This window comes from Vombatus ursinus, unplaced genomic scaffold (assembly GCF_900497805.2).
Source record: "Vombatus ursinus unplaced genomic scaffold, bare-nosed wombat genome assembly UNPS02009173.1, whole genome shotgun sequence".
Classification (NCBI taxonomy): domain Eukaryota; kingdom Metazoa; phylum Chordata; class Mammalia; order Diprotodontia; family Vombatidae; genus Vombatus; species Vombatus ursinus.
In genome coordinates this window covers 1,662,517-1,687,757 of record NW_020948951.1, presented here as the reverse complement: position 1 = coordinate 1,687,757, position 25,241 = coordinate 1,662,517, and the positions used below count along the sequence as shown (strand labels likewise).

The window sequence follows — 25,241 nt, the reverse complement described above, 5'->3', positions numbered from 1 at the left end:
TGCGGGGTGAGAGGGGGAGTGTTTGCCACTGAGAGGCAGTCTGTTACTCATTTTCTCTTGCTTGTAGGACGAACATGCTTTTCCTTTCCTGGTAAATATTTTTATAATATATATATATTATTTCTAGGTCTATAGATTTCTCTCTTTATATATATATATATATATATATATATAGTTAGATCATTCTGAGTGTGTGTTTAAAAAAAAAAGTAAAGGAAACAAAACCATGTTTGACACTCTCCCAGCCACTCTCAGTGCCTGTCATGAAATGGGGAACAGGGTAGGAGGAGACCAGTGAGACCTCCCACTTCAGCCCACCCCACAGGACCACACAGACCACCTGGATTTCTGCTCCTTGGTGCCTTGTGCCCCATGGGAAAGAAGTGGTGCTGTTTGCAGGGAAGGGGAGAATGGGACAGACAGCAGCGTGCAGTGATCACACTTCCCCTCTGGCAAACTGGACCAAGAACAGGAGGGGATGTTAACCAAAGAATAAACAAAGTCCAAAGTGAAAGGCAGAGGGAACCCTTGCCAAAGGGCAGCCTGCGGTTGGGGAAGAGGGAGAGGAAAATGGGGGTGCAGGCCAGGAGAGGCCAGGCTAGGCAGGGCAGGAAAGAGGGGAAAGGTTATTGGAGGGCTTCGGCTGAGGGTCCAGCATCACCATCATGGCTGGCCGTCTCAAAGCCGTGCTCCACACCCATCAAGTCGGGCTCTATCCTGCCTGTGTCATCGATGAAGGTCGTGTATGTATCGCCCTCAGCCACGAGTGGCTTCCGCTTGGGCATCCAGCTCTTACGCACTACCCTTCGGGCATTGGTGCACATGTCCGCTGCGATGGCATTCATCTCACTCTCCTTAAAGTTGGGGGCGAAGTTCTGGCAGTAGACTTGGGGAGAGATGAAGGGAGAGGAGGGAAGGGAAGTCTTAAGGACCATGGCTCATTCCGTCTTCCTCACATAGAAACGTGCTAAGCACCAAAATGGCACTTAAAGTATTTTCTCAATGAAAGAATGCAGCTGAACCAGCCCCATGTCCCTCCAGGGGACTGGCTCCATACTTCCCAAGCCCTGGACTCCCTCCCTCCCCAACATGCCCCAGTCCTTACACTTGACAGCATGGAGGACCCGGCTGTCCAAGGGTTTTCTTCTAGGGTCATTGGTGGAAGATCGGATGCCTGTGCCACAACTGTTGGCCAGAGTATTCCTGGAGGGAGAAGCGGGATCAGAGCTGAACCCCACGGGACCCTTAGCCTGGACAGCCCAGGTCAAGAGAGGGCATTGAGCCCTTTACTCCAGAGGGGCAGGAAGGGACTAAATCATAGCCAAGTTTCATGGGGCCCTCAGGCTAGGTCCCAGAACTCCTTGGATGCACAGAAGGCATCAACACATGCTTGCTGGTTTTAAATGAAGGGAAGACTAGGCCTCACCTGTCAAAAAAGGAGGCAAGGAGCCGACGAAGGAGGACTTTGTGCCTTGTGCCCGCACTGACGTGACAGTTCATGAGTTGTGCCCTTGTGATGTATACATTGGTGCCTGGTAAAGGGGAGGGGGGAAGATTTGCATGCTGAGTAAAGGCCAGGAAGATCACCCAAAGGCTCATCCCTCTAAACCAATAGCCAACCCACAAAAACCCACTTAGCTACCTTAACCCTACCCACCCCAGGCAGATGAACCTCTAGCCCCAGGCTGGAGCTTGGCCATATTGAGGACATACACAATGAGAGTCAAGGGGCCAAGATAACAAAATGGAGCTGGAAGAAGTAACTAGGACTGGAAGAGATTTCAGGAGACATGAAAGCTTAACTGCTCCTGCTCCTGTTCAAGCCCAGTGAAGCTCCTCTTCAAAGATCCCCACCTAGTCTAGCTGGCTCCCCTAGCCTGGAAACGCTCTCCCAAGTCGAACCCGTCTTATGTTAAAGGCCCTGCTCAAGTCCTGCTTTCTCAAGCCTTTCCTGACTTTTCCAACTGCCCCAATGCTTCCCTCAAGAGAGTCCTAAGTACTTGCTGACTGTATCACTCACTTAACCACTCGTGTCATTTTTTATAGGCACATGTCCTATCTCCTCCTAAACTGTGACTTCAAGATCAGGAGCCCTGGTGGCCTTGTTCAGCCTTCTATCCCCCCCAGTGACTGCATACACAGGCAAGGCAGGCCCTCTCAGACTCCCAGGCCCACCTGTTACAAGCTCCAGCTTCTCAGCAGGGTCACCCTCGTCGTAGAGCTTTGGGTGGCATCGATTGCCAATCTGGTTGATGAGCTCAGCTGGCAGTGAGGCCAGGTCTTGCCGCACCCGGATTCGGTTGCGGGACTCGGAGACCACTTGCTCCGGCAGGGCCTCCACCTTTTCAGCTGGGGAGAGAGTGGGGAGGGGAGGGGAGGGGAGTGCCGATGGGGGCTGTAGGGCCTCCCCGGGGCTAAGCCCCTCCCTCCCCCGCCCCAGGGGGCTCCACTCACCTGTCTGGCCTACATTCATCATGCTGTACATCGTGTACATGTTGCAGATCTGGCGGTACTGCTCATCAGAGCCCTCCTCCCCTGCATCCTCCTCCTCATCCTCCTCATTGTGGTAGGAACTGGGGCTATCACTAGTGTAGGCGCTGGATGTCCCAGGACTGGTCCGTTCTGATGTACTGGGCCTGTTCCCCATACCCGCTGCCCCTGCTGGCACTGGGGTTGGTGCCATGCCTTGGGGCACCTGCTGCTGCTGCTGAGGCTGCTGTGCCAGGGGCTGTGGCTGCTGGGACCGGTTCCCTCCTAGGTCTGGGTTTGAGAACTTGGCCATTTTGCGGCTGCCATTGCTGCCACCCTCTTTCTGGCCACTGTCCCATAACCGCTTGGCTACAGGCATGCACTGAACTGAGTCTGACTCTTGCTGCTCAGTCTTAACTCGAGAGACGAGGGGGAGTGGGGCGCTGCAAGCTGGCCAGCCGGAGGTCTGGGCTACGGGGCTCTGAGGCTCTGATGAGGGTGCTTCTTCCACGTGTAAGCCCTGTGAGTCACAGCTGGGCGAGCTCACCTTGAGGAAGAATTCTGTGCCCTTCTCCATGATCTCCTGGATCTGGAGGAAGCCAGCAGTGTACATGAGGAGGAACTGGTCACCCACGTTCATGCTGAGGCGGCCAGTGTAGCAGAAGCTAAGGATCTGTTGGAAGGACTGGGGCTGCACAGCGGCAGGCAGCTCCACCACTGCACTCTTGCTGCTGTTGAAAAGGTCCCGGAAATAGGAGCTGCTGGCAGCCAGAACGGCACGGTGGGCCTTGAAAGCGTGGCCTTTCACCACCACTGACACATCACAGTAGAGACCCTGCAGCCGCTGCTCATTCAAGCATTCCAGGATACTGTTGCCAAAGTTGGGGATCTCCATCTGCAGGGTCTGAGCCATGATGGTAGCAGCTTGAGGAGGGATGGGGGAAGCCCCCCTTCCCTCCACCCAGGATGTCAAAGTCCTCACACAATGAGGCTGAGCAAAGCTCAGGGGCAAACCTCCCTGGATGACAAGAGGGAGAAGCTGAGGTACCAAGTGGAAAAACAGGCCTGGAACCTGGGGATCCTGGCCCCCAGTATCCAGGCCTAGGCATTAAAAGATACACTCGGACGGGAAAGGAAGGATTACAGGAGCATGGAGGGTCTAGGTGGGAGGGAGAGAGGGTATCAAACTAATCCCATTGTTGGGGGGAAGTCATAGGAACCCTGCCCACCTCTCCAGAGCTAAGCTGAGGCTGCCACCAGAGAAGTAGTTTCCATAGTAGGAAGAAATATGATACCTGACAGTCAACAATAGGGCCCTGAGCCCCGAAGATGGACCATGTGGGAACAGAGAAGCTATACACTGTCCTTCTTAAGCTTTGGGCTACATCGTTACTATGCCGTGGACCTAGCTAAACCACCTTCTGGGCCCCACATGCAGTGATTTCCCAAAGGAATTGTGGGCCTCACGGAGCCGGCACTACCAGCTCTTAGAATCCTAGAAGGCTAGCGCCAGAAGGAACTGTGGAGATCATCTAAGCCATAGCGTTCTCAACTTGGAGCTACTTTTAAAAAATATATATTCTTGTTATCCACCCTCAGAGAAACAGAGGACAAACAAGTATAGTACGGTCTTACAGAGATGCATGTGAATATATCTATCTATATATGAGTATGAGTATGAGTATAGATATCCAAGTATATATACATGTATATGTAAGTGCATGTATGTAAATATATGGTTGTATGTATATATTTGTGTGTATGTATATGCATATGTGTGTGTGTTGTGTGTATGTGTGTGTGTGTGCGCGTGTGTACACACACAAAATATATCTTTGCTTAATTGCAGCCTGGGGGGAGGTGTAGAAAGGAAGAGGGGGAAAAGAACAAAGCAAAAAGCGCACAGCAGAAAACGAAAAGAACTTACAAGGAAACAAAGAAAAGATGGGCAGCTCTGGACACAATGTGTAGTATTTATTATATTGGTTTTCTTAAAATGGAAATTTACTGCTTACATTCTGCTGTGCACATGCAATGTTTTTTTTGCCTTTCTTATTTTGTATTTAGGTTTAAAATGAGTTCATTTAAAAAATTTTAAAACATATATTCTGATAACTGTATTCCACTATAATCATTTTTCTTTTGTAATCTATATTTTTTTATTTTATGCATTTAAAAACCTTACTCTAAGAAGGAGTCCATAGACTTCAGGAGATTGTTAAAAGGGTCCAGGACTGAAGAAAAAAGGTTAAGAGCCTCTGATCCAACCCAAATCTCTTCATTTTCCAGAGAAAGAAACTAAGGCCCCCAAGAATACACACAGTTATCTCAAAAGTTGCTATTAGATCCCAGGTCTCTAGTTTCCTCAGCACAACTTTGGTGAGTGGCCAGAACAGCAGTCAGAAGCCTATGGAGAAACCCAGATAATAATCGCCCTTACTCAGGAGATGCCAAGTATCCCAAAGGTGGAGAAGGACAAGAGGATGGTACTAAAAAGGGGACAGAGAACATTGAGGAGGCAACAAGAGCTGGTTAAAAGGAATGATAATAAGAGCTGACATTTATGTAGCACTTAAAAGTATTTAGATACAGTATCTCATTTGATTACATTGATTTTGAAGACAATCTCATCACCCATTGAGCCTGGAAACACCTGAGGCTATGGGCTGGGCAAAGGAGGGGAGTCTCAGCCTCCAAAGGGCTTTTAAAAAATTCAATTAGCAATTCTTGGGGGAGAAATTATTGCAAATTGCTCTGCTAATCAAGGATACTTAAACCTTCATACCTGGTTAATTAGAAAGCAGTTTTATGGGCTATGGAGACCTAATTGACTAGAGGGAAGAAACCAGAAATGTATCCAGCTTGGATCCCTAGTGATTTCCACTGATCCTCCATTTCTCCAGGAAGCCTGAGTCTGGGGTTGCTGATGTTTAGGGAGAAGGGACCTTATGGGTTCAAAGATTCAATCTGCACCTCCCCCACCCCCATCTACCTGTTTCTTATGAGTCACTTTCTCAGACTGGCTGATCCTCAAAGCGCCCAGCCTGGGTACTGGCCATGCTACCTAGACCACCCCCCCACCCCACCCACCCCCTACTCAGGCTTCAGTGAATTGCATGAATAATGCAGGAAGTATTAAAGGCTGATGGAAAGAAAGAGAAGGGAAGAGGAGAAAGATAGGGTAAGCTGATGGGAAAACAGCAATAATAAATACCATCTCCAAATTCTATAACATTTTCACAGGTACAAAGCATTTTCTCCTCAACAATCCTGAAGAGGTAGGTAGTGTAATTACTATGTCCATTTTACATATGAGCAATTGTGAGGAGAGGCAGAGGTAGAAGGCAGGGAGGGGCCCTTGGAGGTCTACCATGACTTACAATGTCACCCACCTAGATTCTACATCGAGATCTTTCAGAAATGCCAACCTCTCTCATTCGGTTCAGTAAGTATTTATTAAGATCTTACTGTATGCCAGATACTCCCAGTCCATGGAAGACTGAGCACCAAAGCCATAACTACAACCCTCTCACTACAACTAAGCATCATTGTAGGAATGAGCTCAGCATAATTACCTCCACTAGCCCACTGACTAAGGGGCAGGCAGGGGTGGTTTCTGCCAGGAATCCCTGTCTAAATTCCCACCTAAAGCTGGCTCAAATCAGGGCCCAAGAGGTCAGCAAAACAGCTCCAGTGCTATTTGATTCCCCTCTGCCCCAAAATGACACTGGGCCCTCAACCTCACCAGGTAGGTGGTACCTCACATCCCAACACAAGGGGAGGAAAGGGATAGGTAGGTGGGGCAACCCCCTCCAGGAATACCTTCAAACACCCTGATCCCCAACTAAAATCTCTCTTGCCACCCTAGACTGACATTCCTGACCCACATCCCAGAAGGCTAGGGGATGGCATTGGGCTGGCTCCTGTACTGCATCTCTCACCAAGCTGCATGCAGGAGAAAGCTCCCAGCAGCTCTGGCCTTTGCCCAGGCCATGCCAGCTATTCAAGAAAGAGGGGTTTTTTGTTTTGTTTTGAGTGGCATGGCACTGTGACTCTAGGATATTCTTTTGGCCTGATGTCCTCCTCAACTTCAGCTCCACAGAACCCAGGCAGTGATGGTCTCTGTTGCAATCACCACTCTTACGGCCAGGACAAAACCATCCTAGACCATAAGCAAAGCGAGTACATGGAGACCACTGTGACGCTGAACACTTCTTTAGCCTGCAACTCAACTCAACTCTCCTCTCCTTCCTTCAAGCAGCAGAAGCAAAGATATTCATTCTCCTTCTTTGGCTATTCTTTTTAATAAGGAAAGCTCTCCACTGTCACTGGCTGCTTCCCTCTGGTACTCCTAGCCTCCAAAAACACTCATTTAACCCTTCAGCCTTCAGTGATTAACATCTCTACCCACTGCTATTTACTGGTAAAAAGTTCAGCAAATCCAACTGGAGAGAACAAGCCAGTTTTGTAATGCATGCCAAATTCTGTACCCATAGTCCCCCACACTTTTCACTTTCTCAAATGAATTATTGACAACGATCACTTTTGAAAGTGGAAAGATCATTTAATTTGGAGTCAAAGGACCTGGTTTCAAAAACTCAGATCTGCCCCTCAACTTATGGAAGCCTGGGCAAGTCACTGCCTGCAATCTCTCTGGGCCCAGTCCGTAACAAGAGAGCGCTGGCCTCGATAAGCTGCAACTCTGAGCTCCCTTCTAGTTCTGGAGCCAAGATTCCATAAACTCCCAGAACATGTGTTTCTAACTGCTTCATTTCTCCCCCAAGGCTTCCTCCAAGCCCTCCAATCTAACCCTGTCAGCGAGGTTAGCTGCCCTCTCTGCAGCCACGGACCATGCAGACCACCCCCTGCTCCGGCTTCTCCAATACGCTGTCACACTGGTTTTTGTCCTGTCGCTCATTCTGTGCTGGTATTTCTCTATAACCGCTATGATAGACTTCCAAAACCATGATGCCAATTCGCTATCACGTGTCTTCTGAGCAATTTAATAAGAACTGCACGGTGTTAGGTTCTGTTATCCTGCCTAGGCTTTAAAAAAATAAAAAGACTTTCTGGAAGTCATCGATCCTATTTTGGGTTTGGAAATTCCTTTGTATTTTATAAAAAGATCTCTTGCCATTGGGGTCCAAAACATGAGGACCAGTTCAAGAATTGTCCAACCACTCTAATCCCCAGTGAGCTCCCCTCTCTCTTAGCACACATAGGCATCTTATTCTTCTTGTGTGTCTTCCCCAGCATTTAAGTCAAGTCAAGAAGCACTATTTATTAAGTACCCTACTATGTGCCAGACACTGTACTAAGCCCTAGGAATCCAAGGAAAAGCAAAAAAAAACCAAAAAAACAAAAAACCACAGCTCCTGCTCCCAAGAAGCTCAGTCTACCAGGGGAGATTACACAAACAACTATGTACAAACAAGATTAATAATAATAATAATAATAATAATAGCTAACATTTATACAGCATTACTATGTGCCAGGCACTGTGTTAAACACTTTATAATTATTATTTCATTTGATCCTCAAAACAACCCTGGGAGGCAAGTGCTTTTATTATGTCCATTTTACTGATGGGGACAGAGAGGCAAACAGGGGTTACGAGACTTGCCCACATAAATTTAAAGAAAGAGACAAACAGTTGCCCAGGGTCACACATCTAAGTAAGTGTCTGAGGCCACATCTGAACTCCAGCCTTCCTGACTGCAGGGTCCAGCACTCTCCAGCACTGCAACACTTAACTACTCTAGATCTATATGATGAAATTGGAGATAATATCAGAGGGCAGACATTAACAGTAAGGAGGACTAGGAAAGTCTTCCTGCAAAAGGTGGGATCTAAGCTGAAACTTGAAGGAGCCAAGGAAGTCAGGAGGCAGAAAACAGGAGGGAGAGTTCCAGGCATCAGGAGACGTCTTGTTCAAGAACAGCAAGGAAGCTAAGTCAGTGAATCCAAGTGTGTGCAGGGGAGTAAGGTTTAAGACTCGAAAGGCAGGGAAGGGCCAGGTTATGAAGAGCTTTAAAAGCCAAACAGAAGGTTTTAGATTTGATCCTGGAGGTAATAGGGAGCCACTGGAGTTTACTGAGAAAGAGGGTGACCTAGTCATATCTATGATCTAGATTAAAGATCAATGGACAGCTAAGTGGACAATGGACTGGAGTGGGGAGAGACTAGAGACCAACCATCAAGGAATCAGGGAACAACAGCCTCCGGCAACAAGGTGGTGGCAGCATCAGAGATAAGGGGGTGTATATTTTGACAGGTCTTGACAACAGACTGGATTTGGCATGAAAGAAATTGAGGAGTCAAGGATGACCCCTAGGTTGTGAGCGTTGGGACTGGGAGAATAGCGATGCCCTCAACAGTAATAAGTTAGGGAAAAGGGAGGGTTTGTGCAGAACGATCAGGAATTTCACTTTGGACATTAAGCATAATGGTTCAAACCCCAGCTCTGCCACTCACTACGCACCTCTGTGGGCTGGCTAGGACTCCCTCTATCAGAATGTGAGCACTCTGAGAAAAGGGACTGTTCTTACTTTTCTGTTTTATCTCAATAGCTTAGCACAGTGCTTTGCAAAGAATAAGTACTTAATAAAAAGCTTTTTCATACAGCCAACATAACAAATTTGATGGAAGGAAAAACATCCTATCAATTAAAGCTATGTACAATAGAATCGGGTGAGATTTCAACTTATTAGAGGTTTTCAAGTGAAGGGTTGGCATTCTCATGTTGGGAACAGTGTAAAATGGCCTTCTGCTCTTTTATGAGGCGGACAATACGGCTTCTAAGGCGCTGCCCAGCTCTGTGATTCTCTCATTAGCTGTCTTGCCATTACCTCAGAAAACAACAAGCCCCTACTACTCATCTTCCTTTCCCAACTTCATTCTTACCATTCACAGCACCAGCACTTTTCCTCTCTCTCTCTCTCTCTCTCTCTCTCTCTCTCTCTCTCTCTCCCCCCCCCCACATCTAGTCTCCAAATCCTATTAATTTTTCCTTCACTGCCTCTTACATCTGTTCTGGCCATTTCATCCCCACTGCTACCATACATATCCATGACCCCATGGCCTCTGCCCCAATTACCACAGCCCCCTAAACAAGGGTCTCTGACTAAGGTCTCAATCCATGCTCCACAAACTGCCAGACTAATCAACCTAAAGCACAGATAGCTCTGATCAAGTCACTTCACTCACTAAGAAACATTCAGTGGCTCCCCACTGTCTGCAGGATAAGCCAATTATGGATGACTTTGAACAGCAGACTAAGTAATTTTAACTTGATCCTGGAGACAATTAGTAGCCACGTGAAACTGAACACTTCTGTATGTTTGTCAACAGGCCGCACCACCCTCCTATTTGCCCAGGCTCAAGACTCAGAAATCAGACTAGTTTTTTCCCTTTTCCCAGGTCCCCCCCTCCAATCAATTACCAACCCCCTTCTCTCCCACATGCATCCTTCCCCTCCAGTCAAACTAGTCTCCACTCATACACTGTATTTATTCTGACCTCTGGTGCCTTCCTCCTAGTTTTCCCTTTGCTTGGAATATCCTTTTCTATCTCCAAATCCCCCCCACACACAATAAGAATATTCTCTCCCCCCCACTCCCAAAACCAGATCAAGTATTCCTCAACTACTCTAATGCCCTTTCTCTGAGCACTGCTGTGTGGTCTAAGTGTCTTGTTCTTCCTGGATGTAGCCTCAGCAGTTAGAATCCAGCTCTTCTACTTTATCACAGCATGACCTTGAGCAAGGCCCTTAAACCTCTCTGGGTCTCAGTGTCCTCATCTATAAAATCTATAAAATCTATAGACCTGAATAGATGACCTGATAGGTCATCTATAAAATGAAGATGTTGAACTAAATGACCTCTAAGGTCTCTTCTATCTTTAAATCTATAAAATGGTTATAGGATCAAAGAATGATCTCAATGGAATGAAAACAAACTGTTAAAGAAAAAAGAATCCCCAGTTCCCTTTCCCAACTTCCTGTGTCTGTCAACAGCATCATTTCCCAGGCTGGATGGAAATTTCAGTCACCTTACTTCTCTCTTGCCTGTACCCCAGTGTCCAAGACAGTCAAGCTGTTACCAAGACCTTCTCCCTTCACATAGTCTCTGCAGGTAGATTCAAACAACGGTTCCTCTATGCCAGGCCCTGGGCAGTGCTGTCTCCTTGGTATGACAAAGATAACCAAGATTCTGTGGTGCCTACCATCTCAAGCTTACAAATCTGGTAGAAAAGGTGAGGCGAATGCACACAGAAACCCCTTCTTTCACCATTACAATGGGTATCACCTGAATCTAACATCTCCTCACCTCTCCCTGGGATCCTACAACAGCCTGCCACTCAATTGCCAGCAAAGTCACCTCCCCAAAGCAGTTCTTCCTCACCAGCTACCCAGAAGGCAATGTATGTGAAAGAGTGCAAGACTGGCATCAGAGGCCCAGTGTGAATATCTCCATTCTGTGGCCCCTTTCTGGGCATCAGTTTCCTCACTGGTCAGAGAGGATCAGCCAGGATGATCTCCAAGGTCCCATCTCGGATCCTCTGATCCCATCCTGAATCAAGTCTAAACTCCAGTCTGGCATTCAAAGTCCTCCACAATCTGACCTCAAACCTACTTCTAAGGTCTCCCCCAACATAAACCTCTGCAATCTAGTTTCACTGTTGTCCATTCCATCATCCACTCACCAGTCTGGAATGCCTTTTTCTCCTTCCTTGCTGCCAGTTCAAATCCTACCCTTCCTTCAAGGGAGAGCTTTTATGCTATCCCAACTCCTCTGGGCACTCCCAGAGAGCCCTCCCTCCTCAGGTTCTGATTGCCCTTATTTTGTACTCCAAACCCTTGAGCTTAACTCTCATTAACCCTCTTCTGACTTTCTGCCTCTGACTCACAGATCGACATCATCATTAGCTCTAGAAAGGGTCTGTCAATGGACTGTCAAACTGATCCAGTCACCACCTCTGAGACTTCCTAGGCTACCATTCCCCCTAAATGTAGTCTGGGTCATTAGAACAATGAGGTTCTGGAGGGGAAGGACTTTTGTATTTGTATCCCTTCTACCTAATACCAGGTAAGTGCATAACAGATGCTTTTCAATCATTCACCTACTGTGCCTCCCCATAAGACAAAAACTCACACTTTTCAGGTCCCTGGCAGCAGTTTTTCTGCAGAACAAGGGCTAAAGAAGTGCCTGCTACTCAAAGCACTGCCACTCACTGGCTGCATGACATTGAGCAAAGCACTTCCCTATCCCTGGAGAAGCCTCCACTTCTTCCCTGTTAAATGGGGAGCCTATTAGTCACCCCTAAAATAAGGAAGAAGGATTTATTAAGTACCTACTACGTTTGGGCACTGTGCTGAATACTTTACAAGTATTATCTCATTTGATCCTAAAAACAATGGCTGAGAAGTAGGTGCTGTTATTATTCTTATTTTACAGTCAGAGGAAACCGAGGCAAGGTTGACCTACCCAGGGTCATACAGCTCCTAAGTATCTGAGGATGGATCTGATTTGAATTCAGGTCTTCCTGACTTCAGGTCCAGGGCTCTATCCACTGAACCACCTAGCTGCCTCACAGGATGTCTGACTCCATCTCTACTTTCCTCAGACTCCAAACAGACCTGACCAAAAGTGTATACTCATCTATAGGAGAAAATGAAGCAGGAAGGGAAAGGTAAGATTCTTTATGAAGTACCATGGCATAGGGAAGAAGGGAAAATAGGAATGCTGGATTAGGAATGTGGTGCAAACTGCTGCATTCAAAAAATGTTACACTGAGCAAGTCATTCTCTAAGCCTCATTTTCCTTATCTATAAAATGGAAATAAACATACCTGCCCTGCCTCTCTCATACAGGGCTGCTAAGCACTAGGTAAGCAATAACACACAATAGTATCTAAGGGCGGACTATAATCAAATTTCTTTGTCAGTCATTCAAAGCCCTCTCCAAATCTACCACCACCCTACTTTTCAAATTCTCCCATTATTCTCCTGGTACACAAGCCACACTCCAGCCAAACACATTTGTTCTTCTGCCCTGGTCCCAAAACACACCTTACTGCCCTCCAAGTTCCATGTCTCAGCTTATGCTGATCCTTATGCCTGAAATGCCGGCCCTCACCACTTTCTTGGCATACTGGATTCCCATTAAAAAGCTCAAATGCCATCTTCTCCACGAATTCTTCCCTGCTCCTTCTGCCCAGTGTGTAATGTCTTTACTCCGCTAATCTCATTTTGCTTTGCAACTCTCTAAGGCACCTATGTAATAACATATATTCTAGCTATCTGAGCTTGCTGTTAAGTTGGTTGAAGTTAAGTTGCATTGGAAACAATCAACAAATGTTTGTTGATTGACCAAATCATTGTTATTACAACTACCAAAGACAGCTCCCTCTCCATCTTCACCTCACCCCACACAAGCACAAACCAACAGCCTCCCACCTTAAGAGCTCAGCCCCCATTGCTACCCCAGAAAAAGCTGCGGACTGAATTCAAGAGTTCTAGCAATAGAGCAATGCTGCCCTAACCAACTGCACCCTAGATAGAACTCAGCCTCTCTGAGGCAGAAGAGATGCCATCACAGCCTCAGGCCCTAGCTACTCCCCTGTAGCAGGAGTGTTTTTGAAACTGAAAAGAAAGGAAAGATTCCTCACCTCCTAGAAGTTCATCCTAGCCCCAACTACCTAGCCTGGAAACAAGATGAGGGTGAGGCCAGAATGCAGCTGCTCCCCAAAGGGAGAAGAGGTTTCAGGAGGGCCTCCAAAGGCAGGCTGATGTGTGGAGGATACTGGGCATAGGTTTCCAACAATCAGAAGGGGGGGGGGAGGAAAAGGGACTGTTTCTAACCTGTCATTAAACCTGGAAGAACTGGCCCAACCTGGCATTTTGCTCAGGCCTTGAGGCTCCCTGTTCTAGATAACAGCTGGGTAAGATCATCAGGAAAGGAAGGAACTAGGAAACAATTAAGAACATCTTGGTGGAAGAGTAAAGCTGAGTGAACTGTCCCTGACCAAGCATCAGATTCAACAGTTAGTTGTCTTCTAACCTGGGGCAGTGTGGCCATAAGCACAAAAGCCCAGGCTCAGTTCCCCTTCAGAAGCAAATACAAACACAAACACTAAACCTGTCTCCCACATATCCTTAGGCTATTGCTTCTTACAATAACCAGAACCTAGAGACAAAAGAACTCATCCAACTTCCAGGACTCTGGACACTTATCACCAGCCCAAAGACCACTCAAGCTGGGGCTACCTGGGCTTTACAGGTTTCTCTGGGGCAGGAGCTAAGTGCATCTTGACCATCAGAACTGGACTTGGGGCAGAAAGGCCTTCTCTTTCTCTCTTCCAATTCCCTAGATCCTCAGGGTATGAAATAAGGGGTTTGGCACCTTTACCCCTCAGCTCAAAGGCCAAGTAGGTCCCTGCTCTGTTTCCTTGTTCCAGCAGAACAAGCCCAGGGTGAGCAATCTTTGGAAGGTTATGGCTTCTGAAGCTGCCATGGGACAGACAAATACAACTGATCATGCCTGACAGCCTATGCTGTGGAGATGAGACTCAGCTGCTTCCCGAGAGAAACATTCTCCCTTCTGCTCCCTTCTCAAGTCTAGGGAATAGGTTTCTATCCCATCTCCTCTGCAACCCTTCAGCACATCTGCACGCACTGGAGATCTACTACTTGACATTCACTGATCTCTTGGTCAGGGAAGGCCTTGTATGTTTGCTATGTATTCTCTGACCTTAGAGTGTGAGCTCCTTAGGGGAAAGGACCCAGCCTCCTACTTCTGTGGTCATCCCCGTTTCTGACACAGTAAGTGCTCGGTATGGAATCTGGGCAAGCTTACTGGGTCTTGGAGAGCATATGCCAGTGGTGATTTCCCTATCTTCAAACTATATGATACAAAGCTATCCAGCTCCATCCCAAGGAGGCTATACAGGGAAGAAAACCTAGCATCTTCAACAACTAAAGAACAGAGAAAGGGAAAAATGAGTAAAATGGAGCTATGAGATCAGGCTGACCAACCCAAACAGAAACTGCTCTATAACACTCCCCACTCCTCTCCCCTCCACCTCCAAAGTAGGCATACAAACTTTCTTTAAGATAATTCTCCAATGATGAGGAATATTCAGTAGCTCATAAGGCTGCCCATTCCACTTTGGGACAATTTTTGTATTCTCTTAATTTTTATATTTTTCCTTATATCAAACTTAAATTTACCCTTCTGATATCTCCTAGCTCTGAAAGCTCCTAGCTTTGCTCTCTGGACCAAGAAGAATAAATCTAATCACTGCTCCCCAAGGTAATTCTTCATATAGAAGCCCAAAAATCAGCCCACGGTTGATGCTTAGTGTCCTACTGGGCTGGCAGAATTATCAATGAGAAAGCATCCCTGGTATGCTCAAAGAGCAGATGAGGGCTACCCCCAACCCCTATTTAGACCCAAGTCAGTTATCAGAGGCCTTCAGCAGGGGAGCTGTGCTTGAAGACAGCCTGCAGACCAAACCCTTGGTTAGTTCCATAGGGTGACCCTAGGGCTCATATGGTTGAGGCAAGGGACAGCTTCCCTACGACAAAGACTCACTCTATTGGGTGAGAATTAAGCAACCACTAACTCATAAATAAGCACCAATACATTCATCTCCCCAATTCCTTAACCTGCAGGTTCCTTGGAAAAGACTGAAGCCTAGGTTGGAAAGGCAAGCAAATCTACACACACACCCTTTTCTCCAGCCCCAAGAAGCAAAGAATAGAAAACTCCAAGAAATCTGAGCTGAGGAAGGAAGTGCAAAGCACACACAACATGCTGACTGTTTGCTGAATGGAACTGAGGGCCCTGGCACTGGGCAAAAGATGCCCAAACAGCTGCACTCCAGCCCTCCAATCCCAAGGCAGACAGGAGGGACAAACTATCACTTCCTTGCAGGAGGCCAGGCAGGCCCTCCCAGGAATCTTTTCTATTGGGTGGGGGTTGAGGGAAGGGGAGGGACAACTACCCTGGGGCCACCCCCTCAGAAAACAAAATGCCTTCGTTAGGTGTTCCAGGCTGTTTCTAAAGCTGCCCACATGCCACCCACCCAACCAGCCGGCACCCAACAAGGCAAAGAAACACAGCTTCGAGAGCTAGCAAAGTCAAAATCAGAGCCATAGCCAGGACTGAGCCAGAGAAGGAGAGAAACCAGCCCTGGGAAGCGGGAAGGACAGAGAAAAGAGGCTACACCTGGGATAGGGAGGAGGAAGAAGAGTTGGGGGGAAAAAGCCTGTCCTGATGCCCTGCCATCTGTGTCCCAAGTGCTTTTAATTTCTATCAGGGCACCAAATTCACTGCTTTGTCATCTCCACCACCACCACCCCCAAGTACATTTTAGGCTCTCCCCCACCCCCAAAAGCTTCAAACAATTCAGGGAAGAAGTCACCAATCCCTACAAGGCCTCACAGCCATCTCTGAAAGCACATGGCCTAGATTGCCCCCTCCCCTCCCCTCGACAAACACAGCTGCCCAGCAACTCCCAGTGGGGAAGAGAGAGAGGGATCACCGGGGTTACCCACCCCCCCCTTTTCCCCAGGAAGACTAGGAAGTTTGCTTTACCAGGCCCCTCCCTTGAACCTTGTTTGCTAGCAGGGGAGGAGAGCACAGAGGAAGAAAGGAGAGGGAAAAGGGATGGGATCTCCGAGTCACCTCCTCAGCTGGGGGGGGGGGGAGACAGGAAGGGGCTGCCCAAGATTACCAGGCCACGCAAGGCTTTGGAGGGGTGGAGCTGCAGAGGATGGGGAGGGTCAAGGAGGTACCTGGGGATACAGCCTACAAGGTACTTCCACCTATCAACTCAGATTTGCCGGATGGAAGGGCAGGCAAGTGGTTGGGAGGAGGAGAAAAGACCTAGGGCTAGGAAGAGGGATTTTTTCCAGGACCAGCCCCCTCCCCCAAACTCCAAGAAAAAAAAGAAGGGTCGGGCAAAGGATTTTAGAAGGGAGATTACTTAAGTGGAGAGGAGAGAGAGCAGGTCTGCAAACACCAGAAGTGCAAAGGGGAATAAATCCAAAAGGGAGGAAGGAGTCACCAAAAGTTCCTGGGGATGGAGGGTCCAGGGAGGTGAGAAAGCCTAAGACCTTGGTGGGGAGAGGAGCTGGGCCGCCGGTTTGGAAGGTGGGTTTACTTAGAGAATTGAGGCGGAGGAGGGGTGCCAAGGGACGGACCGAGATGGAGCAGGGCTGAGTCTGGGTGGGACGTGAACAGGGGTAAGACGAAACTTGGGGTGTAGATCCGGCTTAAATGGGATAGGACTGGGCACTGGGGTTCGAGGGTCTGGGGTCAGAGGTCAGAGTCGGGGCCGGGGTCTGGGCAAGGATCCAGTCGAGGACAAGGGCCAGGGGCAGAGGCCGGGGTCTGGGTCCGAGGCCGAAGACCCCGGGTCGGGGGTCAGGGCCGGGGTCTGGGTCTGGGGTCGGGGTCGGGGTCAGGGCTGGTGCCGTGCTCGCTCGTTCGCTCACCTGTCCGGAGCCGGAGACGGAGCTGGGGCCGGGGCCGGGGCCGGGGCGGCCAGCGGGGCTGCGCCGGCTCGGGACGGGCCGGGCTGGGCTGCGCTGTGTTGGGCCGGGCCCTGCGCCGGCCTCTCTCGGCTCCCAGGCTCTGGGGCCACGGGCCCGCGCCCACCTCACGCCCTCGCCTCAGCCCCCACAGCCGCCGCCGCTGCCTCGGGCTCGGTCCCGGTCCGGGTCTCCTCCTCCTCCTCCGTCTCCTCCTCCTCAGCAGCAGAAGCAGCAGCGGCAGCCGCGGCGGCCATTCATTGTCGGCCCAGGCCGCCTCAGCCGAGCCCAGAGCGCACGATCGCCGCGGCGGCAACGGCCAAAAAAAAAAAAAAAAAAAACCAAAAAAAACGGCCGCTGCTGTGACTGTGGGTACCGAGATGGGCCGGACGTTCCCTTCTCTTCCCGCCCCCTCCCCCCGCCCAACCAGTGCTCGGGGCAGACCTGACCAGCTGAGCGCCGAGGACGACTGAGCTCCTCCCCCTCTCCTTATCCCTCCGCCTGTGGGGGAGGGGGAAAGGGAAGGGGAAGGGAAAGAGAAAGAAATAGGGGATGGGACAAGCTTTGGGAACTGGCGCCAATTAACTCTCGATTCTTCCTCTCCTTTACCTCCAAACTCTTCAAAGAGGAAAGAAAATAGGCATTACCAGTGAAGAAGGATTTTTGTGGAAGAGGAGGGATATAATCAAAGGAAACATCTCCATAGTAATGACCAATCCCAACAGCGTCCTCTTTTGGGGAAAATGTTTTCTAACTCAGGCACAAGGAGAGGCGCAGGCCTGCTCTGAGGTTCAGTTTCCTCAACTGTAAAATGGAGGAGGGTCATATTAAAATGAGAGGACAGGTTGGAATGTTTCCCTGGCTGTGTCCCTCCAGAGGAAAATAGGCTTGGGCAAGGGTTCTTGGAGACCCCATAGGCACCTCTTGCCTGGCGCCTCTGCTGAGTAAGCCCTATCCTGAGAAGGAACTCTTCTGGGGCTATCACGTCCCCCAGTTACATAGTTGGCAACGTTTGGGAGGTCAAGGGAAGGAGAGGGGGTTTGTCCCTCTGATTCCCTCACTTCCATAGGGCGAACAGGGAACTCAGTCCCCTTTACCTGAGAAACTGAGTCACCGATACCAAATTTACCAGTCCCAAGGGTTGTAGTAAGGGTCAAACAAGATAATATATAAAGCGTTTTGCAAAGCTTAAAAGCACTTTATAAATATTAGATATTTTCTCTCCTAGGACCAACTTCCACTGGGACTCAGTGAGGGATTTTAATGCCTATGGGCCTCAGTTTTTAAACCTGTAAAATTTAGAAGTGATAGTTGCCTTTCTTGGGGTAAGAGAATATTTTTTTCCCATCTTTGTATCTCCAATGCCCAGCAGTTAATAGGCAAATAATATGTCGGTTGACATTGATTGGTCTATCAAATTAGTGCAAAGTGGTTTGAAAACTTCTAACGTGTGAAGGCAGGGCATAATTAGTAAGCAGTTCCTGGCATGGGCCTGGCATCAAAGCAGATGCTCCACAAGTTTGCTTGGGCAAGCACTTGAGTCAGGAAACTTCAGTTCAAAACTCTCTCTTTCACCATTAAACCTCAGTTTCTACACCTTTAAAATAAGGGTATTGGACAACATGGTCCTTAAGCTCCCTTTCAGCTCTAATAGTCAATGAATAGTGATAGAGGCTTGGGTTGTAGCATCCATCTAGGCTTGTCCTGTGGCTGAGCCACACACCAAGTACTCTCACTCACTTCAAAACCTCCTCCTCCAGGCCCCGCAAAGTCTCGCTCGTCTCCTTCAAGTAAAATTTGTCCCTTCCATCATTCCGTAGGCGTCGTTTGGGATTGGCTGATAGGGTCACCTGAGCGTTTGCTCTCCCGGGGCAACATGGCGACGCCCAAGAGGTAACTTCAGAAACGTGTTCCGTTCAAGATTTCTGCTTTGCTGTCTCTACTGCTGCTACCGAAAAGGTGAGAAAGACCCCGGTATGAAGCGGAATGGTGCAGACCAGGAGCCGCGGCCCGATCCAATGGGTCCGGGAGTTGCTGACAGGGAGCTGTCCCAGGTTTCAGGCTCCGAGATGCCTTCCTGTTGGGGTGGGTGGCCTCCCCGGAGGGAAGTCTCGGTTGCATTCTGAAGCCCGCATCCCATGGGGGCGTGAGACCAAGCGCTACCTTGAGACTAGAGGCTGCCCGCGAAAGGGATTCAGCTCTGGGCGGCGTCCGACTTCTGGGCAGTGGGAAATCGGGGGCCCAATTGCGATCTAATCGTTTACAATTCTTTTTTTTTACGAATGGGTAAATTAAGGCCCAGAGTGGTTGTTACTTTCCATAGTCGCATAACGAGGCAGGGGCCAAAGGGCCCCAGCCCATGGTCTCTGAGCATGAGTAGGTGGGGTTCGGGGACCATGAGATTGGGCAGAATAGCTTTATCTAAGTTTCTATGGTCACTAAAACTTCCGCTATTTCTTCCCTCCTCAGTCAAGCAAGAGCCCCCAGTAGATGCTCGTTCGGGCTGCTGTGTGGCTGCAACTTGATATCCGAAGCATCCTGAACCATTTCCGAAGCTTCTGCCAAGCCCATTTTATGGAGGGGACAAAAGTTCCTGCCTGCAAAGGTCCCGCCACAGCTGACATGGAGAATGGTGCCCATTCAGAGCAGCCACAACCTGGGGCAGAACATGGGGAAACGGTGATCTCCGAGGGAGCTGCGAGGATTGTTTTTCCCAACAGCAATGAAGTGTTTTACAATCCAGTTCAGGAGTTCAACAGAGACCTAACGTGAGTGGAAATGCCAGACAGATCAAGGACTGGGGTCAGGGATCAGTCTAAGAGTGGAGGGCTGGGATCAAAGGTTAGCTGGATCAGGGGTCACCCCAAATCAGCTTGTGGTCAATGGGACTTATTTGCTCCCTTCTGATACCAGAAGCAGATCCCAGGCTGATATTGGGATGGGGGTCCAGGGTTTCTATGCTCACTATTGTACTCCTGTCCCTCAGATGTGCCGTCGTTACAGAGTTTGCTCGGATACAGCTCTTGTCCAAAGGAATTCAGAGTGAGACCCTTCCTGCAACACCTTCTTCCTTTCTAATTCCCCACCCACCCATCCATGATCAACCAGAGATAGGTCACACTCTTGGGCTGTCTCGTGTCTCTGGGACTTTTCCTTTTGGGTGGACTTTAGAATAGGTCTGGGTGGTTCTTCCATGTCTTCCCCTTGTCTGGAGTCTAGGTATCCATTGGTAATCAGGAAAGCCTTCCTGGAAAAGTTCTGTGTCACTGTGATCCCAGATACCTGGAAGACAGGGCTGAGGGGAGGGGTGTGGGGACTTCCCTTGGAGGGAGGAGTGATGTGGGGGCTTCCTTGGGGGGGGGGGGCGGGGGGACTTCCCTTGGGGCAGGGGGGGAGGAAGAGGCAGATCATCCCTTACACCAGCATGGTTTGGGGATGGGTGACTGTAGTTGAGGTACCAGGTGAGGAGAAGCTTCAGAAGGTGGTTGTGAACCTGGCTGAATCGGAGAAGGGAAGCATTGAGCCCCGTCCCAGGGACCAGCCCCAGACAGCAGCTGTGGGGAACATCTGTGAGGTGGGGCTGACCGGGGGTCTTTATGGGGTTTGGGAGGGCAAAGGGAGGCAAAGGTCTGTCCTCCAGCTCTGCGGGAACACGGAACCCCTCTGGAGCTTATGGGTAGAAGAAGGCTGGGAGGTCAGGATCTAGTTAGATTATGGGGGGGATTGCCCTTTGACTTAACTTGTCTCCTCCAGGAGGGGTTGTATGTGCTGGAGGGCTTGGCAGCATCAGGCCTTCGCTCCATCCGGTTTGCCAAGGAAGTCCCAGGCCTCCGAGCCGTGATAGCAAATGATGCCTCTGCCCGGGCTGTGGACCTCATACGATGCAATATCCAGCTAAACAACGTTAGTCACCTGGTTCAGCCTAATCTAGCTGATGCTCGGTATGAGTGCCAGAGACTTTGGTGGGGAGGGAGCCAGGGGGCCTGGGCTTGCCCTAGGTGACCATCATGTGCCTCTTCCCCCAGCCTGTTGATGTATGAGCACCAAAGGGGATCTCAGCGATTTGATGTCATTGACCTAGACCCTTACGGAAGCCCAGCCACATTCCTAGATGCTGCAGTGCAGGCTGTGTCTGAAGGAGGTAACAGAGCAGCAGAGAGGGAGAAAAGGCCCTTTCCCACCCCAGGTTCCCTGACCTAGAAAGTGATGGGATTAAAGGATTGGATTAAAGGATCTGTAAGGGTCTCATCAGTTTTAGAGCCTATCAAAGCCAGCCTTTAGCCCCGTCTGTGACCCTTTTCTCTCAATCTTTCCAATTCCCCCAAGGTCTGCTGTGTGTGACCTGCACTGACATGGCCGTGATGGCAGGGAACAGCAGTGAGACATGTTATAGCAAATATGGAGCTATGTCCATCAAGAGCAAAGCCTGTCATGAAATGGTAAGGGCTGGGGACAGCTAGGTGACGCAGTGGATAGAGCACTGGCCCTGGATTCAGAAGGACCTGAGTTCAAATCTGGCCTCAGACACATAACACTTATTAGCTGTGTGACCCTGGGCGAGTCACTTAACCCCATTGCCTAGCCCCCCCTCCCCCCCAAAAAAATGAAATGGTAAGGGCCCCAGGGGTAGCTTAGCCTTCCACCTCCTCCTGTGCTTCTGGTTCTGGGAATAATTCAGAGTCAGGCTCAGTCAACATTTATTAAGCACCTGCTATGTGCTGGCACTGTGTCAGTGCTGGGGTTAAAAAGAAAGGCCTTAGACAATCCCTGTTCTCAAGAAACTTAATCTGATGCGGGGGGGAGACAACACAGAAAAAGGAAACAGAAGTGTCAGGGCTGAGGGGAGGAAGAACCTTAGGTATGGCCAAAGGAGCTGGGTTCAGATTCTTCCTCCACTCCTTATACATTTTCCTTCTCCCAGGCTTAGTAGGAAGAACATGCATATAGAATTCAAAAGACCTCAGCTGGAATGTCACCTATGTGACATTGGACATGTCCTTGTTACCCCTGAGGACTTGTACTCACCTTCATTTAGTCATTTCATTAAAGGAAGTGGAAGTCTACAGAAGGGAGGTTGGCTCAATCCCCTTTGAGCCTTTTATGGTTCTAGGACTCTTGGTATAATAAAAAAGAGTGCTAAATGGACATTCAAGTCTCAAATCCTGGCTGCCATTTACTCATTATGTGACTGTGTGGAAGTCGTCTCTCTCCTCCACTTCTTCCTCATCTATAGAAAAGAAGGGTTAGATTCAGTTAGACTGATTCGCTGGGAATCCCATGATCCCTTTGATAACACTTCCTCCAGGCACTCAGAATCGTGCTGCATAGTCTAGACCTTCGGGCCAACTGCTATCAACGATATATCGTCCCCCTGCTCAGCATCAGCGCCGACTTCTACATCCGAGTCTTTGTTCGTGTGTACACAGGCCAGGCCAAAGTCAAAGCCTCAGCCAGGTCAGGCCCCTCTAACTGGGCTATCTAGAACCCCTGGAGCCATGGGCTTGGTTCTCTGTGCAGGAGGAGCAGGGCGGGCCAGTGTGAATCCAGGAGGGCTTCCTGGACGAGGGTAGTCTGTGGACTGGTAAGAAAGGGGAGTAGAATGGGCAGGGTGGCCTGGCTGAGAACCCTTTTCTTCCCCCCACCTATCTGTCCCTAGTAAGCAGGGATTTGTGTTCCAGTGTGTTGGCTGCAGTTCCTTCCACCTGCAAAGACTGGGCAAGGCAGTGAACAATGGTGGACGGTAAACTGGGAGGCTTTTATTGAGGGTTGGGGCTGGGCCCCAGGGATGTGAGGCAGGATGAGATAGGGGGTGTGAAGAATAAAGCCATGACCATTGTCAGGGATAAAGTAATGAGAGCTGGGAAGGTATGTGAAGGCCAGAGCCCAGAGTGGGGAAACTGAGTCTAGGAGTTGTGAAGCAGCTGAGCCCAGGGCAGGAACAACAGAAGCAGGAAGGGATCAGCCTGGACATGGTGGTAGGGAGGGCCAGAGGGAACTGACCTGGGCCAGGAAGTAAGGTCGAGGTAAGGGGCAGGAAGGAGTACGTCAGACTCACCACTCTCACCCATATCTGCTCACATCCACACAGTGTTAAATTCTCTGCGGCCACAGGCCCCCCAGTGGGATCTGAGTGTGAGCACTGTGGGCAGCGACATCAGGTGGGTCACCAGTTGGCCTGGGCCAATGATAAGGGCATGGTGGTGGAGTGGTCATTGTTCTCATTCCCCACGTGTTTGTGTATCCACAGCTGGGTGGCCCTCTTTGGGCAGAGCCAATCCATGACCTGGACTTTGTGGGTCAGGTCCTGACTGCCGTCAACAGGAACCCTGGGCGTTTCCGGACATCAGCAAGGATCCGGGGTGTCCTTAGTATGGTCACTGAGGTGGGGGTCAGGAGCCATGGCCAGGGTGTTTGGGGGGAAGCCCGAGCTCACATCTCCTCCCATCCCCACCCATTGTGTGACCCCTCTGCTGCCAGGAGCTGCCAGACGTCCCCCTGTACTACACTCTGGACCAGCTGAGCAGTACCATTCACTGCAACACACCCAGTCTCTTACAGCTTCGGTAAGAGATACAGCCCAGCCACACCTAGAGGCAGGACCAGGGGACACATCCACAGACATGAGACCAGATAGACATAGATAGTGGTGGGGATGGAGTGGGGAGAGCACCCACAACTGCAAGGGGAGTGTGTGGAAACACAGGGGCCCAGAGACACGTGCATTGACCAACGAATACACAGGCATGTCTAGACACAGCTGCCCATGGCAGAGACATCCACAAACAGGTATGGATACACGTGAGACCACAGGCTTCATACATACAGACACGAGTGTGTAGGAGGAGGTGAGAATGCAGGTGGCTATGCTCACAAGCACATGAGCGCACCACACACAGAGTCCTTCTGTCTGGTGCCCTCTGGGGAACCCCGGGGGCTGGGGGTGGGATCAGGAGCTTTCTGTAGCCATGTGTCTCTGGCTCCCAGGTCTGCACTCCTACATGCTGGCTACCGAGTGAGCCTCTCTCACGCCTGTAAGAATGCTGTGAAGACAGACGTCCCACCCTCAGTGCTCTGGGATATCATGCGTTGCTGGGTGAGTAGCAGGAATGAGAGCTTGAGGCTGGGGACACCCGAGAAACTGCTTGGCCCTCATCTCCTTCCCTCCCCGAAACCTCCAGGAGAAAGAGAACCCTGTGAAACGAGAGCGTCTCTCAGAGACCAGCCCAGCCTTCCATATCCTCAAAGTCGAGCCCAGGTATGGGGGGGAGGCAGATAAAAGCACACAGCATGAGACATACCTTCAATCAGCAAACATCATGTGTCTCTGTGGTGGACATGGGATAGCAAGACAAAACTGAATAAACTCCCAAGGATCTCAGGTCCTCCATGAGATGCCATGGCCTCAAACACACAGACACTCTGGCAGACCCGTGTGTACGCATGCCCCCCCTAACACTGTCCCCACCCTCCACACTGTCCTAAAGGCTTCAGGCAAATTTCTCCATCCGAGATGATGCTAATCCCAGTTCCCGACAGCAAGGACTCCAGCGATTCCAAGCTAATCCCGAAGCCAACTGGGGGCCAAAGGCCCGAGCCCGATCAGGGTAAGAGGACGTTTGGGGCTGGAGAGGGGAGAACACAGTAAAAGGGGTGAGGACGGGGCTTGGAGCCGAAAGGGCTCCAATGAGGAAGGGGCTTAGGTCAGTTCCTGCTCCCAGGGGGACGGCCCCCTTCGAGCTGGCAGAGAAACGGCGACAGCTACAGAACAAACGTAAGGAGCCCAGCAAGGACCAGGGAACCGACAAGCTCAAGGCCTTCCCTTGCAAGAAGTTCAAACAGGTGATGCCTCCCTCCTGCCTCCAGCTTTCCCTGCTCTCACCCCTCTTCCTCTCCTCTCCCTTCTAATCTCTTCTTTTTTCTACCCTTCAGTGTTGGGGGACTATCCCTGAGCTAACCCCATTCCTGTCTCCCTCCAGGGAACTTGCCTCTTGGGGAATGAATGCTGTTACTCTCACAGCTCTGAGGAACCCTTGATCCCACCTGAGCCCAGCCCAAGTTCCTTGCCTTGAGGGCCTCTGCCCCTACACTACCCACTTTGGATTCAGATAATAAAGTTAAATACTCCTCCCGCTCACGAGAGAGTGAGGCATTGGTTGATCTTGCTGGACCTTTGCAAGGCTTGACTGGGGGTGTGTGTGTGTGTGTGTGTGTGTGTGTGTGTGTGTGTGTGTGTGTG

The 25,241-nt window shown here is 49.9% G+C and overlaps 2 protein-coding genes across 2 annotated transcripts; one reads left to right on the top strand and one right to left on the bottom strand.

Annotated features, from left to right (window-relative positions):
* Window positions 1-210: 210 nt before the first annotated feature.
* On the bottom strand, window positions 211-17,018 carry NACC1 (nucleus accumbens associated 1). The gene is made up of 6 exons (XM_027851153.1): window positions 16,970-17,018; window positions 2,455-3,487; window positions 2,176-2,349; window positions 1,427-1,532; window positions 1,106-1,203; window positions 211-886 (listed from the first exon to the last, which is right to left on the bottom strand). Exons 2-6 carry the CDS (start codon window positions 3,380-3,382, stop codon window positions 627-629), a joined length of 1,566 nt encoding a protein of 521 aa, XP_027706954.1. The 5' UTR covers window positions 3,383-3,487; window positions 16,970-17,018; the 3' UTR covers window positions 211-626.
* Window positions 17,019-18,828: 1,810 nt separating this feature from the next.
* On the top strand, window positions 18,829-25,139 carry TRMT1 (tRNA methyltransferase 1). Its single transcript, XM_027851152.1, has 17 exons — window positions 18,829-18,964; window positions 19,475-19,773; window positions 19,992-20,047; window positions 20,455-20,579; window positions 20,759-20,946; window positions 21,031-21,146; window positions 21,332-21,444; window positions 22,311-22,459; window positions 22,662-22,745; window positions 23,094-23,163; window positions 23,253-23,387; window positions 23,483-23,568; window positions 23,990-24,098; window positions 24,184-24,260; window positions 24,490-24,609; window positions 24,724-24,844; window positions 24,982-25,139. The coding sequence occupies exons 2-17, from the start codon at window positions 19,496-19,498 to the stop codon at window positions 25,072-25,074; spliced, it is 1,920 nt and encodes a 639-aa protein (XP_027706953.1). The 5' UTR covers window positions 18,829-18,964; window positions 19,475-19,495; the 3' UTR covers window positions 25,075-25,139.
* The last annotated feature ends 102 nt before the right edge of the window (window positions 25,140-25,241 follow it).

What these genes read in the sequence shown, in the direction of transcription:
- NACC1 (XM_027851153.1), bottom strand. Translation starts at nt 3,382, where the DNA reads ATGGCTCAGACCCTGCAGATGGAGATCCCCAACTTTGGCAACAGTATC. An exon ending in GATGAATGTAGGCCAGACAG is followed by an intron (nt 2,350 to 2,454) that starts GTGAGTGGAGCC and finishes CTCTCTCCCCAG; the next exon opens with CTGAAAAGGTGGAGGCCCTG. An exon ending in GGTCCTCCATGCTGTCAAGT is followed by an intron (nt 887 to 1,105) that starts GTAAGGACTGGG and finishes TCTCTCCCCAAG; the next exon opens with TCTACTGCCAGAACTTCGCC.
- TRMT1 (XM_027851152.1), top strand. Translation starts at nt 19,496, where the DNA reads ATGCTCGTTCGGGCTGCTGTGTGGCTGCAACTTGATATCCGAAGCATC. An exon ending in CTGTGGGGAACATCTGTGAG is followed by an intron (nt 20,580 to 20,758) that starts GTGGGGCTGACC and finishes TGTCTCCTCCAG; the next exon opens with GAGGGGTTGTATGTGCTGGA. An exon ending in GCAAAGCCTGTCATGAAATG is followed by an intron (nt 21,445 to 22,310) that starts GTAAGGGCTGGG and finishes CACTTCCTCCAG; the next exon opens with GCACTCAGAATCGTGCTGCA.